A 17,649-nucleotide genomic window follows, 5' to 3' on the forward strand; every position below is an offset into this window, starting at 1 on the left:
GTTTAATTGGCATATTAATTAACCCAGAAACAATACAGCATGAACATAGTGATAAGCAATTTAAATAATGAAGAGTATTGGATAGTTTACCACACTGTGTATTGAAAACCTTTTGATAAATTGTGCAGCTTTTTCATTGTTTATTAATGTATCTATTTCTCCTTCGTGCAGGTATTGGTTATAAATACTGTGTTTTTGTGTGGAGGAAGTTCTCTCTCAGGAACAGATGGTGCTGTTCTGTTCCAGATTCCCTGCTTGATGTCAGCTGAGATTACCTTCTCTTAAGGGCCTTGAGCCAGCAGCAGTGAAAGAGACAGAGATATCCAGCAGAAATTTAATACCAAACAGTTTGTCTAAAAAAATCAAATGCTATTATATTTCAGCAGCATTTTTTCCACATATACTGTTGAAGTGTTTGATTATTACAATATCACAGATTTTGCAAATCATCTGAAAGGTTTTGATTTCAAAATTCTGCATGATGGAGTACAGCCAGGCAAACAAAGTCAGTCAGGGCAAATATGAACTTGATGGCCCTGTGGTCTAAAATGGCGCATGCTGTTTCTCAGAGCTGCAGTTCGAGATGGCGCGGCATGAAATATTGATGATCGCTACATGGCATGTGGACACTTTTCTTCACTCAAGCAGACAGGGGGTATAAGCAGACATTTTGTACCATCAGCAGTTTTTTCCTGGTCTTCTGTAGTTTCCCCTCACACTCTTATTTCTCATTTTATTGTTAGCTGGAATTATTAAATATTTTTGCTCATGGTATTCCTGATATTTCAGAAGCTTTAATGACAAAAAATAAAAAAGAGGGATGAACATGACAGTACCACAATTATACATAATATATAATAATATATAATGCATTGTTCTTTAAATGTTCCACTCAAAATGCTGGAACCACCCTGATGGGATGATCCATAGATGGGGAGGTGTAAGTAAATGAAAGAGAAATTGCAGTTTGCAGTTTCACAAGCATTTTGACCCAGACTGTGTGCAGTAGTTATTGTGTTACAGTGTTATTGTAAAGCGCAGAGGCACTGTTTCACCTTCAATATTTTTTTTTATATTTTAAACACATTCACTGAATACAAATGCATATTAGATAAATAACATTTTAATGATCATTCTGATACAGTTTTTGCACAATCCAATGAAACATGTTAACTGAAATTGGGAAGCATTTTTTCATTTAAATAAAGATATCCATAAAGCATTCAGATCTCAGTGTAAATTAAATATAAATAGAAAAAATTTAGGATACTTTGCCATTTTGCTTATCACATTTTCATTTTAATTTTGGTACTAAAATGCTTTCATAGAAGATGCAGGGTAAAGTTTATTACATAATGCTGAATATCTCAGTGTTTTTAGTCCTTACTGAATGTGCCATATACTTCATTTTTAGGTAATGCACGCTCTCATGTCAGTAAATCTGAAGCCTGGACCATCTAATCACAGCACGGTTTCCACCATTTTTCAGATAATCTTAAATGAGTTAGTGCCTAGATAATTTGACTGCATTTCTGCAACCAATCATTGCATGCTTTTCTCCTTGTGAAAGACTCAGACCATAAGATTAACATGATATTTCTCATGCAATGCCGTCTGAGGGCTCTGAAGTCACTCATATGACAGTGGTGCCTGCCCTTTCTCTACACTGACCAAGAATTTTTTTTTTAACTGCTTGACATTCTACCTTGAATTTTTCACAAACTGGTGATGAAGAACAAAGTTAATCTTAAGGTGGACGCTATTTTATATTCACCTGCTTCTTATGCTGTGCTTTTTTCATATTGTTTAACTTTAACTTTAAATGTTACTTTGTATAAACCTTCTCACTCTCATATATGATAGAAGACCCTTGTTTGTCATTCCTTATGACTGCAGATTGTTGTTGGCTATTTAATGCACATGATTTTAGTTGTGATGGCAGTGGGGCAGTGCAGATGCACAGTAGCCACTTCTATCACTGTCATTTAAAGGGACACTAGGTATGAGTGTTATTTTTCTTTTGGCTCCCTCTACAGTTGCAGAGTGTAACTCACTTTTACAGCACTGTCCTGAAATCAAGTAATGTAATAATCAAGAAATCAAGTACTACAGTTTCTGCTGTGCTGAGATGAGGGAAGCAACCACAAATGCTCTATTCTCCATCTTACAGGTCAGTGAAGCATTACAATGATTTTGATGCTGCAATTTTAAGGTAAAAATACTACTTAGTGCTCATTTAACTGAGACTTCTTATTATGTGTGATCTGATAATACATATATCAGATAGTAATACAGATGGTAAAACTGCATTACCCCACATTCCCAGGTAAAACAAACCCCTTCCAAATTTTTTTAAGAAGCACAAATTACACTGCAGGCTAGTAAGTATTAATTCATAAAATAGTATTATTTCTTTGTGAAGTTAGTATCATGACAAAACAATGGGATTCTACGCTAAACCTGGTGCAAATATTTGTCCTGCAGCATGCATAGCCATGCAGTTAGGTTTGTTTACCACAGATATATGCAGACACCTGCCCCTTCACAATAACATTTTTCATGTCGCATAGCAGTAGACTCAGCAGTGAAAGCTGAAAGCTCTGACAACTTGCTCACCCCTGACAAGATACCAGCGCCATGGCAACAGTCTATGTGTAACACCTTTACACAGACAGCCAGCTAACTTACAATCAGTCTTATCTACAGACTTAAATACTGAGGCTTATCAAACAGCCTGAGTCTGGCTAAGGTCACCACAGCGTGGCATTTATTGAGTGATCCCTCTCAGGAAAGTGCTGATACCAGCATTTCCTTGTCTGTTCACAGGATCAATTAAAATGTGCTGGGAATGAAGAGAATTACAAACAAGGAGGAGAGAGAGGAAAATCGGTATAATAATAATAATAATAATAATAATAATAATAATAATAATAATACATATTAACAAGAAACAAAGCTTAAAGCACTTCACACAAATTACTATAAAAAGGACTCAGTCTGATTTTCTTTAAAAAGGAATGTATCATATTTAATTACTTTAAATGTGTGTGTTTGAAAAATCATCCCATTCCTTGCCCATAATTAATTAATTTTCCTGTTGAATCACATTACATCAAGTCAAGTCAGTTCAATGTTTTGCGCTTTCTACTGTGGCAGACACAGAAGAAGTGCATATGTGTTCTATTAAAAGCCCACTTAACTGTTAGTGGAACAGTTCAGGTGGCAGTTAGACAGTGACTCACTGAATAGTTGGGGATGGGTGTGGGTAGGTAGGGTGATGGTGATGGCGATTGGTTTAGGCACACAGGAAAAAAAAAGAGCAAAAGAGCAAGCACCTGTCAGAAAGGCTAGGAGAAAAAATGTCAGACTGACATTTTACTCACTGTTCTGGATACAAGGAGGGTAACAAATCACTCCTGCACCACACTGGTATCTTACACATACATTAATCTACTCCTGTCCATATATAAACACACATACATATATACACACAAATTAACTTAACGTCCTATATTCAATCTTAGGATGCATGAAGGCTCAGACAAATGAGAGCCAATGCTGAGGCTCCTTGTTCTCTGTGTGGCGGTGCTATGCTACGTTAGCAGTGCACTAACCTCTTTCATTATCATCCTATTACTCTGCTACAGCATCCACCTACACCTGTCACATTCCATCACAGTTGTCGTGGAAACCAACCCGGCTCTGCATTCATATTCAAGCACACTGAGTCCTCGCCACTCTGTCCTGATGAAGGGATTAATTATAAAACAACCATGCTCTGATAGGCTAAAGTCAATGTTGAGTTTATTGTCAGCTGTAATGTCACAGAGTTACATTAATTCAGCCTAATTCATGTCAGTTTGTCTGAAGTTTCAGTGGTTGACACTTGCTCTTAGCAAGGACATGGCTCTCAGCTTTTTGCCTGAATAAAAAAGGCATAATAAAGTTCAATAGAAGTAAGACTGCCTAGTAAGTATGCCCCTAGATGGCAGGTTCTGTAATTAATCAAACTGGCGAGACAATATTCTGGCTCAGGGTACATATGCTGACTTGCCAACAACATTATCATGGTTTTTATCAGTATAATATGAGAACACTGTGTAAAATTATCAAGTCAGGTCTCCTGTGAATTCAGCTACTTAAAGTTGAGGTCACTTGTGATACATGTACTGTCAGTGGTATAATCCACATGAAAAAGCACTTCATCATTACAACGTGGATGCTCTGGAGCAGCCAGCCACAGCTCTATTGATGTGTTTGCACTGCATGGAACCTACCCAACTTGACTCAGCTGTACTCTGCTTCTTTTGTTTTCCATTAGGCAAATTTAGTAACTGGTAACTGGAACCAGGTGCTTTTTTAGTACCTGCTTGCTCCTGGTTCCAAGTGAGCTGAGCAGGGACTAAAATAACCTGAAAACCTTGAAGACGGCTGATTGGCGACATGAAATACAGACATCAAGTACAGCAGTAGATAACACATTTGTTTTTATCCTACTCAAAACATCAGCCTGTAAAATCTTTAACATTTGAAGAGATACAAATGTTGATTGGATTGGAGGCCAACTATTAAGAACCACAGGGGCAGACAAGTTACGACAAAAATATAATTTATTACAAGGAGAAACCAAAAATCTTCTAAATAAACATACGATAATTAAAAAAATTGTGCCATATTGGGGACTGATTGTCTGGTTTCAGAGTGCAGTACTAATGTAAACAGATGGGAAAAATGTATATATTTATCTCATCCATAGCTCCTCTCCCTGAGCTGGAGAGAATCTCACAACACTCAGAAGCACAGAAGCCCACTGCCTATTTGCATCAGGGGGAAATGGAAAACTGTACTACAATGTATTATTCTTCCTTTTGACAGAATCTGAGTTATTTACTAATACTCAGATCATATAAAAGCTTCTGTAATTGTGTTATGTCACACAATGTTTTAGTATGTAAGAGACTACAGACACAAGTTACATATTCATTTGTCTCATTCATGTGCACTGTTTGGGATGCGGATCAAGCTCCTCTACTGTCTAAAATGGATGGACAGAACTCTGTTTAAAAACATAAAGTGAAGTTACAAAGTTGAGTTTATGTTAAAGCTTAATGGCATTTAAATATATAAATAACATATCTGCTGATACTTAACATTGTAATGTCATGCCATCTTTATGATCCTTCAGAATATGTAAAGATAAAATCCTAAACCTATTATTCAAATCATAATTGTCATTAGTTATACACCTGTATGCATGTGTTGTGCTGACTGTGGCAAACATCAACACAAACTCTTAATACTTCTTGGTGCACTGAATTCTGATTCTGGTTCTTATATCACTGAAAACTCTGAGTGTGTATGTTAGTCTATAAAAACTAAATAAAATCTGAACTTAAACAACCTATATCCTGAAGCCATGCATACAACAATCTGGGAGCAGACAAACTGGTGATGTTCTGCTGCTGGTATTGTAACATGGGATGGAGTTATTTTTTCTAGGTTGATGGAATATTAGGAGACAGCTGTGCTCTCATCACCTGAAACAAAGTGCACTGCAGCAAACAGACTACAACTGCTGAGATCACTGCTGAGCTCAAAGCCAAAAATCAAGGCTGACCGATCCAATAAAGCAAACTGCCTGCCTCTCCAAACCAAGCATAACTGAGACATGTTGGGCTGAATGAGCTCCCAGAGTTAGAGTCACTGCATGGAAAAGAGGATGAGAATGGCAGGACAGCAGATAGTAGCTCTTCCATGCAGTTCTCTGAGGGACAAAACCCACTCTGTTAAACTCATAGCTTTCAGCTCTCAGCAGTCAGGAGCTGGGCAAAAAGTACTGCAGATACCAGAGAATCCACTGGGAAATTCTACTTTTAGAGCTGTCATAATTCACTTGTATCAACAATCAAGCCATGTAAAGCCCGTGCAAACATTATAAAGTGCTTTAAAAAAAAAGTAATTCACAATTTTAACAAAAATACATTAATTATATCTATAAGAGTTTAATCAACAAAGTTATACACTTATCAATTATTTTAAATATATTTTACTGCATGACTATAAAAACAGACTTGTTTCTAAAATATGGGGATCAAATTTGATTGATCTTGAATTTTAGCTGTTTACATTAGCACAGATGTTTTAGTATTACGACTCCATAAAGTATGATGGGTTAGAACAAAGAGGATTTGGTAACAAACTACACTGTTTGACGTATTTTTAAAACTTGGCTATGCTTCTGTAGTTCTGTCAAACTGTTTAGCTGCTTCTGATCATTAGATCTCAGGTGATTCAACATGTAAATTCAGTGTAAATCATTTTATATTTTTTATGTATAAAAATAATATTGAAAAAGATGGACTCCATATTAAGTAATGAGATTCTGGCTTAGCTCTACTGACAAAGCTTGTAGATTACTAAACCAATAGCTATATACATATGACTACTGCAATCCAAATTCTGGCCATTTCTAAACAGAAACTGAGGGTAGTAACAAGCACTTACCTAACAAATATTTACATTAATTTATTACATATCATACAGTTTGCACACAATAGATATAAATGACACAATAGGCAGCAAGTGAGCCAACAATTAACAACCAATGGGCCACAAATGAAAGACATAACTGAATAAGAAATAGATCCCATTTCATTTGAGAGAGAGAGAGAGAAAATCTCCTGTCACCCATGTCAAAATAACTGTGTGCTATGGTTTCCCATTATCCATGACCAGTGTTTTCCAAGCTCCACTTTCAAGATTGTTTGTGAATGCTCACATACAAAAACAAACAGATGGCCCAAAGGGTCATGACAAGGATAATTGCACTAAATTGCCTGTCCTTTGCTGTTGGGCATGTCCTACATTGATAAGGGATACAGAAAGCTACATAATATAGGAAACGATCATGTAAACATGGTTGGTTTTGGTATATTTCTTGTTTTATTTTGTTAATAAAAAAGCAGCTTTTTACAGTTGTACAGCTCTTTACAATTTTACTTCTGTGTTTCGTAAAATTTAAGCTGTTTTTTTTAACTGCCCCTTTAAGTTTGTAACTGGCTACATATATTTTATATCTCTGATAACTATAAAGGTGTGGTCTGGGCTGAAGAACTACATTTAATCTCTAAGTTAATAGGTGGCGCTAAACAATGGCTGATGTAGGCTGATTAGGAATATGTACAGTACTGTGCAGAATGGACTGCCACGAGATTTGGAAAAAGTTAAACCAACACATTCACACAGAATATCACATTTACTAGAATAATGTTATTGGTTTTTATTCTAATGTTGGCATTATTTGTTTGTTTTTAGCAAATAACCACTTACTGTTCAGAAAATTAGCTTTTGAAATCATCTAATCTCTGGTGCATAAAACCTTTGCACAGTACTGTATATAAATTAATTTATTTCTTAAAATCTCAGAAGCAGCATGTTGGAAATGAATTAGCTTATTTAAAATTTGTGGAATGTATGTACTATTGATTTGAAATTAAATCTCAAAATAAAAAAAAACTACATTTTTCATAGAATGGGCACTTTAGGCAAATACATTCATATTTATCAGTATGTGTGAATGAAGTGCAGTCGAGTGAACTGGGAAAGCTCTAAAAGCGCTTTACAAAGATAGGTAAAAAGTCCAGGTCCTTAGGGAGTTACCCTGATGGTTATCAGTTATAATCAATGTGCATCATCTCTGCTGAGAAGCAACTGTACCCCACTCCAAACCATGTGCAGATGCCTCTAGCGCTCAGCTCTTTCTCTTGCTCACTGCTTAATGAGCTCTGGGCCTGAATTAATTACTAGCATTCCAAAAATGAGGCAAGAGCAAAACAATAAGAACCAGCTCTGTTTCTGCTTAAGTTGCTTTGTGAGATTTACTGTAGTGATCTGTGCCCAGTTTCCCAAAAACCTCTTAGATCACCTTAACACGGAAAGAGAGAGTGTGATGCTGACTCTACCACTTTAGAATCATCTGTAATGTAATACTTTCTTTTAGGGTGATGTGCATACCTAAATATCTATAAACGCTTATTCCAAAAGGTGACGACTGTCATAAAGGCTGCTTTCGTCAATTTGATGTCAAGTTTATTTAACAGCTATATATATATATATATATATATATATATATATATATATATATATATATTGACATTAGGGAGTGTCATAACATTTACTGGGGTGACATGACGTAGTATGTTATGTCAACTGATGCTGTGGCTCTTTTTCTTTTTTGTTATGTCACATGACATAGTGGTGATGATACGACTTTACTTGCCAAATGAGAAAATACTGAACATGTAAGAGCTTCAAGATGATGCTCTGCACCATCAGCAAGTACACTGATTGTAACAATGACATGAAAACACCTGTGTAATAAATACACTGAATAAAGTCAAACATATTGTATATAGTGTACAACAGAGTTCACTTTATTTAAGGGGTATGGAAAACATACATAAATGTGTCATAATGTTGTCATTGTATTTGCTTAAGGATTCACAAATGTCATAAAGTGTAAAGCAAAACAAGTGCAAACAAAAAATTGAGACTAAATCCTAAATATATCAAAAGCCAATGTCATTTGGCAAGCAATGTCATCTGACATAACAGCAACAGTGAAAAAACCCCAAAAAAACTACAATGTCAGTTGTCATAAAGTACTATGTCATTGTCAAATCAGAAAATGTTATGACACCCCCTAATTCTAAAAATCTATGTCACTTGATTGGAGTTGACAAGAGCAGCCTTTATGATAATTGCTGACTTTTGGAATAAGGGTTTATAAATGTTTATGTACACTTATGTTAGTTGTCATAAAGGCTTAATGTAGGTGTCATGTAGCCTTAAGAACAGCACACTAAAATAAAGTGTTACCCAATAGTATATGCAGCTTAAACTCTAGTCCACAAAATGCAGTTAGATAACGTGTGATTTTGTGATATTTATTTTTGTTAATATATCTCTTCTGCTGCAGTCTTTTTCTCTTACTGTGTGTTTTTCCAAATGAAGGCTGCCCTAGATACAGAGCACCATGGAGCTACATCCAAGTGCTCCCTTAATCTGCTTGCTGACAATGAACAACCCAGCATCCTGCAGTGTGTGGAAAAGTGGGAGGGACCAACCTTTTATCAGCCAAATCTGTTTTATTGCCCACAAGCATGATGATGACATCACTCCCTCGCTCCGTTCTGACATCATCTATCCATTTGGAGGTTTGCTGGAAGGAATTCACATCTGAGCGAGAGAGAGAGAGAGAGAGAGAGAGTCTGGTTGGTCTTCTCATAAAAGCTTGAAATATGCAGCAGGGTACAAATAAGGCAAATTGAAAAAAAAAAATATGTGGCAAAGAGCTAATACACTATACCTGTTTCTGTCCAAATTGTGAAATAAAGTGTACTTTAAATACAGGAGCAAATCTCTGCCTTCATTACAATTTAGAGACATTAGGTTTTTATGCTTCACGGCTGCGCTGTGTCTCTTTGATTATTTTGCTGCGCTTCTCAACTGTTCAAAATTGCTCAATATATGAAACTAGAGGAGCTATTCACATGGGGAAAAAAACTACAGCATGCAAGTTTAAATGTTCAGATAAGAAAAAACAGAGTTTTTCCATTTTGTTTGCTCAAATAATAATGAGCTCACACTTTACTGAATGTTTCATAATGAACTCCAACATTTGAAGCAATTGAATCACCAACTACATCACGTTTACACCATTAAATCTAAAACCTTTTTGATGCAGTAGATACTGCCGGTGGAGACATATCAGTGTGACTTTGTACTTTGTGAGATCAAAGGCTGGATCTCATCAGAAACAGACACTGATGGCCTTGGTTCTGCTGCAAGGTCAAACTGACACTGTTTGGGGGTGTTTTGCCTATAAAATTATGCTTTACTATTCATCTCCCCAAGGCAGCCATATCAACCCTAGTACTGTCAACGGTGCAATGAAAACATGCTCAACCTCTGACGGTCATTGTGGGATTTAAAGACAATAAAGAATTGGTTTATTTCTTATGTTTTTAATTAACTTTTTTGTGGGTAAATAAAAGAAAGCAGCTTATGGCACCTTATGGGCTGATCATATGTAGTCATTTAGGTATGTTAAAGAAAGAACTGTGTTACAGATATGCCCAGTGTTGTATCACAATGTATCAAATTTCAGTATGAAGTCTTTGTCAAATAAACATCTGTCTGATTGCAATATTTTTTAAAGGTGATTATCTGCCATTGCCAGAAACAAATGTAACCTATTGTGCATCATTACATGGTTTCGCTTAGCATTACTTCATCAAGTTATAACTCACGCCCAGCACCAGAACTCAATGACCTGGGGGTAAGTGCATCCATATGGTGGAAAATATCTCTAGTACATCTGGCCAAAATAAAGCTACATCTACATCAAATAAGCAAGTGACCATCGATTTATTAACCATGTCTGATGATTTATCATCACAAACTGAGCATGTGCAGTAAGTTTATCCCACTTGCCTCTACAGACCAGTGAGTTTACAGGGATATCAAGAGGCACTGCCATAATATGACCCTATGATAAAAGACCTGAATTAAATCAGGTTCTGAAATCAAATACTCCCATTCAATGGTGTTTCTGTGAAAAACGCATTTATGTTGTTTTTAAATATTAAGCACCCAATGGAACTGGCTTGTAGCCCCTTTCACACATGCAATGTAACCCAGAACTTTTTCTGAGCTGTATATGTGTACGCAAATGTATGAATGATCATGTACCAGACATTACCCAGATTTCACCCTGCCTGTCCGATAGAATAAAGCCTGCGTAAAGTCCATGTGAGCTCATGCATCAGTAGAGCAGGAAATTTTCTAGAGAATTCACAGAGAATCCATGCCATGCCTAAACCACGCAGAACCTTTCATGTTTTTTTAGTGTTTTTTTGTGCATGTGTGTGTGTGTGTGTAAAAAACACTCACTTGTGATATCATACACAACCACAGCAACAGTGGAGTCTCGTATGTAGCTTGGGATGAGGCTCCTGAAGCGCTCCTGTCCTGCTGTGTCCCACAACTGCAACCGAACCTGGAGTTGACACACCACAGGAAAACACAGTCAGAGATCAGCCAGCTTCACACACATGCACACACACAGCTCTGGCTTGATAGGTCCAGCCCTGGGTTGTATTTTTCTAGACAGTATAAACATTATTTTGGTTCTGCCTCTGTTTTTGTTATTGTTTTACATATAGTTGCAGTTATACATTTCGAGCATTTGCAACTCCAGCCAAAATCATAACCATTCTAAACCCACTGCAGCCCATTCAACATCAATAAAGAAGAAAATTGCTGAATCCAAAACTTTTAGTTCACATTTATGTATAAGGCTTTTGGCTGACAGTTACCCAAAGAGATACAGAATTTTAATCAGGTTACAGAAGGAGACAATGTAGCTGTAGGAGTTTTGTTTTGTTTATTGTTACTGCCTAATATACAAATTGAACCTTAGTCTGCTGAAGGCAGCAGTGTAACAAACCATGCAATTCCAAACGTGTTTCTCTTTTATGGGACATGAAAGTAAACTGATGACGACAGACTGTAGCACTGCAGCAGTGATAAACTCTTAAAGCACTACATCATAGGAACATGGAGCTCTGGCAGGGCCTTACCGTCCTGTCTTCCAGATACATGGTTTTTGACAGGAAGTCTATTCCAATTGTCGCCTGAAAGGAGAGAAGAAAATAACTTTAGTCATAAACAAGACTGATCATATCAATCAAGCTGATTAAAAATAATGTGGGGATTTATGAAACCAATTGATAAAGATTGAGTCTGTAAGAGCTGTTACAAGTGGAAGTGACAGCTATAAACCTCCGTAGTATTTATGATGAGGGGAATATTCACTTTTGTTTCCAGCTTCTCACTGCACCCTCCTCTAATGGCACTTAGCTAAGCCTTAAACCTTAACTATAACTATACTAATTAGAAGTGGGTTTCCCAATAAAACTGTAACTCTAAGTACTTCATAAACTTGTTTTCTTAAAAAATTCTTAAAATTAAGAGAGTTTCCAGAAACACTTTGTAACAAACATAGTCATTAAACTCACATAATAAATGGTCACTGTCCAGTTAAAAACACGTATCTCAATTTTTGTCAATTTTTAGTCTAGTATATCATTTGAACACAGCAGCAGTCCTTCATATCTTGTAAAAATTGCATGATGAATGAACCAATACAAATGCTCTAAAATTATTTGGAATAAAAACCTTTTACTTTCAATTCCACTGAAAGTTAAGAATGATTCCTTCCTTATTCGGTAGATATATCTTTTTTAACTGGAAAGTGACGATATATAAACAGGAATCAATATATATTTTTATAAATGTAACTGTATTTCATATACATATACATGCAATAACAAGAAAAATCTAATCTACTGGCTTGAATTATGTAGTTCATTCCTCTTTGTTTCATTCACATTAAATATATAACTGAACTTTTAACTACTATTTAACTACAGGAGATTACTTGATGATATACATCTTTAAATGACACATTCAAGTAAATGTTTTTTCCAGTAGTAAATTAATATGTTCTTTTTTTATATACCAGTAAATATAAATACTTATAAATTTATTAGTTATTTATAATTATTCCTGCCTAATGATACATTTGTAGTATAATAATGTGAAAATATATGTAAATCAGTGTTTCTGCAGTGGCACTGCCTTTCCAGCAGAGATGCAGAGGTGGAGTCAATAAAAACTACTTAAAGCTACTCAAAGAACTATTTTGGCCATACTGGCACAAACTGAGTGCTGTCACATCATCCAGAGGGATGCTTTGGCTAGTGTAAATATTATTCATTCATTCAATTATTATTACATCTTTTACCTTCAATATATATATCATATGCAATCCCTATTCAAAAAGAAAAAAAAAACATTATATCATTATATATATATATATATATAATATATATAGTAAATAATGAATTACGTTCACCTTCAAATGTAAGAGTGTACTCAGTGATAAAAATACAAAAATACAACAATAACCTTTCCATCAGATGTATGTGTTGGAGGTATGTGGAAGAGCAATGCCAAGGACCTGTAGATGGTTTAATGAACAAAATTAGAGCTGATGATGGTCCTCCAGGCCCTGACAGCAGATAAGCACAGAGCTTGTCCTCACCTGTGGAGCCGAGGGTCAAAGCACTGCTCTTTAGGATCTGATGTAGTAAAGCTGAGGTAAGATAAATGCTTCTCAAACCAATATAAAGAATACCCCCAGAGCCACAAGCTGGACAGAGTTAAATAGCTGTCCACTGCAATTGTCTAGTCTGAGTGTGTCTGTGAAACTCAGCCACTTCCAACAGCCCTGTAGAGCTATTTTCGCCAACTATAGGTCTAGATGATATGGAAAACAAAACACTATCTGGTGCAAAAACCATTCTGCCCAGAATCATCTGTAATATACTTGCACTTTAGTTCCATGGTTGTATTTCAAGCAATAGGTATGTTTTGTTCATTTGTTATCTGTAACCTCTTATCCAGTTCAGGGTCGCAGTGGGTCCAGAGACTACCTGGAATCACTTAGCACAAGGCAGGAACACACCCTGGAGGGGGCACTAGTCCATTTATTTTATTAAAGAAAAAAACATCAGTTTGTCAAATAGATCTTCATGGAATGGACACAAAACCATATTGCCTTCATAGTGTTACATTTGCCACTTGTAATGACCTTAAATGACCTAAATACACATTGATGGACCCTTGGACATAAGGTTTTAGGCACAACATTTAACTGGTGTAGAACCTTTTCCTAATGATTTCCTCTTCGTAGGATATGCATCTTCATCTCTCTGCTGCAGTCATATTTCCCTAGCTCTCCTCAGTTATGTCCATCTATATTTTGTGAGTAACCATGCTCCATTCCATTACTTTCTGCTGTCTTCCATTTTTGCCTGGATTTTTTTTTCACCCATTGCTTTGTCTTACATTGCTTGTAAGTATCTGTTGTTTTTATTGTCTGTGAATTTCTTGTTCTTATTCTAGTTTTGCTTTTCTTTGTCTCTTTTCTCATGGATTTTTCTCTGCTGTATTTCTGCTTGCACACTCTCTCTATTTGACAATCTGGAAGCATACATTCTGCTTGCCAGTTCTGCTGTTATGTCATTCTTCACAGAACCATCCACTGAAAAGGAGCTTTCCTATGGCATCACTCCTTAGAACCTGTTGAGATGTCTTTAATTTTAAGAAAGCTTTGCGAGACAATCGAGTGACCTGTTTGGCTGAACACCTTATCTGCGATTCAATTCCAATTACCACTTGCTTTCGCATACTTCCACTGGGCACTTGGAAGTGCGCAGCACCTGTAACAAAAGCGGTCACTCACAGCACACGGGGAGGAGGACATACGACATAATGAGAAGGAGTTTTTTACAATCGCAAAACACCAGTTAAATGGGATTCACGTTATTAATCTCAAACAATGACTACATATAATTTAAAATCTTTTCCTCAACTGATTCTGTCAATAATTTTAGAAATCTGAGATTGTTTTAATGCATCTCAAACGTCTTGAGATCTGGTCCATCCATAGAGTGTTCTTCTACCCAGGCCTTGAGCTACAAATTGTCAGTGTGTTCATAAAGAGAGAGAGAGAGAGAGAGAGAGAGAGATAGTGAGAATGAGTGTGTGTGTGTGTGTGTGCGTGCATATGCCCAGCAGGGTATCCCTTTTCCCATTCATACACAGCTGGTCATCAGCAGCATGATCACGCATCCGTTTCCGTAGCGATGCCAACCATTGTGCCACATGGACAACGGGAGCAGGAGACTGGTTCCCACTGCTCTTTTATTCCTGTTCATGCATTCTTACTCCAAACCACCCCGTGTTTCTCGATCTGCTCCTCCCCATGTCCCTCATTTTCATTCTGATAGAAAAGTATAAATAAAAAAACAAGTGCAAAGACTACATTAAAATATGTTTTCTTTTTTTTTTACATGCTGTTGAACAACACAAAGAAATGTATTTTAATAAACGTTTTATTTCTCAAGTAATAAACACTGCTGCCCACTTGATGTTAAAAACTGCCAAACTAAGTGTGCTTGTCTCATTTGAGAATGAGAGAGAGAGAGAGTGTGAGAGAGAGAGATGTTCTACCTCCCTAGCTCTGGTGTTAAATATAGAATCCTGCACAGTGAGAGAGGTGCTCGCATGAACATATCTAGACCAAATTATTCATACATGTTTCAATTATTAAGCAGCACACACAGCAAATGTGAAGCCCACACAGGGCCATTTCCTGCCCCACTCCTCCATAGCCTCACACAATGAGGAAAGAACTCCTCAGATAACATGAGGAAAAAACAGAGCTCTTGCAGCAAACAAACACACTCAGACTCTGATCATTTCTGAAAGACTACCTGCAGCAGCAGTGACTGTGATGTCTTGTACTGTACATCTAAATCCAAATTAACTACAGGCTTGAACAGTGGTTTTCAGCACTTCAGCTTAACGAATTTGTGTAATCCATGTATGCGTAATCCAATCAGAGATTTAGGCCCTGAAAGCACATCAGAACCCTGTAATATTATTAGAACAGTAATATGCCTAACTGTAGAGTTCAGAAACTAAAAGCAGGCTTTGTCAATTTCATCTTCTCACTATAACCCTTTTTCCACCCAGATGTGTCCTGACTATCAGGATTATATCCAGATTAACATTATTTATATTAAAAAATTAATTTAAAACACCAAAGCACATTTAAAGCAAATAAATACGTGATCATTCTAATCATTTCAGAAGGTTGTGGTTGCACTTTCATCAGGCGCTATACATGTGTTATCTGTCTCCGTGTTAAACAGCCAGTCAAACCCCTCCATAAACAACCACACTTAATTAGTGAACAGCTAATGGTACCCTTGAATGAAAAACATTAACAGTGTTACCTGTGGAGCACTTCTTTTAAGTTATTGATTTTCTTTAAATGTGGCATGTGTAATTTTTTTTTGCCTTTCAACTTATTGAACATTAAAGGGGACAAATTATTAGCAAGAAAATAATTTTTTGAGTGCATTACAAATGGGGGGCAGAGTGTCGAATGGGTAGTGTCGCAGTCACACAGCTCCAGGGACCTGGAGGTTGTGGGTGCAAGTCCCGCTCCGGGTGACTGTCTGTGAGGAGTTTGGTGTGTTCTCCCTCTTGTACGTGTGGGTTTCCTCCGGGTGCTCCGGTTTCCTCCCACAGTCCAAAAACACACGTTGGTAGGTGGATTGGCGACTGAGTGTGAATGTGAGTGTGTGTTGCCCTGCGAAGGACTGGAGACCCCTCCAGGGGGTGTTCCCACTGCCGACCCTGAACTGGATAAGCGGTTACAGACAATGAATGAATGAATGATTAAAAATTGTTAAATATAAATAAATAAATAAATAAATAAAACCATGATCTTCTGCTGGGCGCCTTTTTTTTCTTAACAGAGGTTGAAACTGATTGTTCTGAACAGGCTTCTTACATTTCAGACATTGTAAGAAAAGTGCTGTGCTGTTTGTGGTATTTTGACCAAAGCAGGTCACAGGCTGAGGCCCCAGAACAATGTGAAATTGTGGAAAAATTAGTAATATGTCCCCTTTAATCTTAAACCCTAATAATGCTCTAATAATAATCTGTTTCGTCAAGATCAAGAAAAACTGTGTTCTTTTTATTTTTAGTATATTGAGAGAGAGAGAGAGAGGAGATGAATCAAATGCCACACAGCTAAGCTCCATGACAAGAGAAATTAGTCACATGAAAAGAACAGATCTTTTCCACAAGCCACTACCCTGAGTGGATCTTAACACGTTAGCGGGCAAATAATGTTTATCTGTTTATCTTTCCATTTGCATTTAATTAAATTAGAAAGTTGAAGAGCACAAGCTGCCTCTGGCAGGCAGGCAGGCTCATCACAAACTTTTCTACAAGCTCAGAGATTAGTGTATGCAATCCAATGCCGTAGCTTCACACTTGGAAACAAATGAAAACTCAACAGGACATGAATGATGTTTTTTAGATAACTATGGTTCAGCTGGTATTTTTATAGTTTGTGGAAAAAAAACTCTGACTGCAACATCTGCAACACCTTATAGATCCATAGTTGAATTTACTAGTGTCTTTGGCGGGCTGCCGGTTTGGCATCCCAAGCTCAGAATGTCTGAAGACAAATGGCGATGTAAGACCAAAATGCATTTCATTAAGTCCTATTGATCGTAGCATCTCATTGCTGCACCTCCAGCGGGATGACATCATACAAAAGACTAATTTAAAGTATGTCCAGCACTTGGGGATGGGGTGGCTAAGTGAGGGACTGATTAATGTCTCAGAAGCCCTGCTGTATTTTCATGTGTTTTACATGTGGTTCTACACACTCAATCAGGTCAGTCTAGCACATTCAGGCGCAGCTGGTGGCAGAAGCAGAAAAGGCTGAAGCAGCTCCATTCCAAACAGGTTCTACAGAACAATTACAGATATTCTCCCTACTGCTTTGGAAAAAAAAAAAAACTGACTTTACTGAAATCCATCAGTATTTCCTCTTACTCCTCATCACTCAGGTTAATAATCAGACGGATCTGTAACAGCATCAGTTTATATCAGCTGATTGTATAGAGCTAAAGTGCTATGAAATGTCTGCACGGG

The 17,649-nt window shown here is 36.9% G+C and overlaps 1 protein-coding gene across 1 annotated transcript in view; it reads right to left on the bottom strand.

Moving 5' to 3' along the window:
• rab6ba (RAB6B, member RAS oncogene family a) overlaps positions 1-17,649 on the bottom strand; it is a 114,466-nt gene that overhangs the window by 25,361 nt on the left and 71,456 nt on the right. Inside the window, exons 3-5 of the mRNA XM_066666197.1 lie at positions 11,643-11,696; positions 10,954-11,059; positions 9,126-9,237 (exon numbers count right to left, since the gene is read on the bottom strand). Coding sequence (XP_066522294.1) covers positions 9,126-9,237; positions 10,954-11,059; positions 11,643-11,696 — 272 coding nt within the window. The remainder of the gene's footprint in view (positions 1-9,125; positions 9,238-10,953; positions 11,060-11,642; positions 11,697-17,649) is intronic.

Source organism: Hoplias malabaricus, chromosome 3 (assembly GCF_029633855.1).
Source record: "Hoplias malabaricus isolate fHopMal1 chromosome 3, fHopMal1.hap1, whole genome shotgun sequence".
Taxonomy (NCBI): Eukaryota; Metazoa; Chordata; class Actinopteri; order Characiformes; family Erythrinidae; genus Hoplias; species Hoplias malabaricus.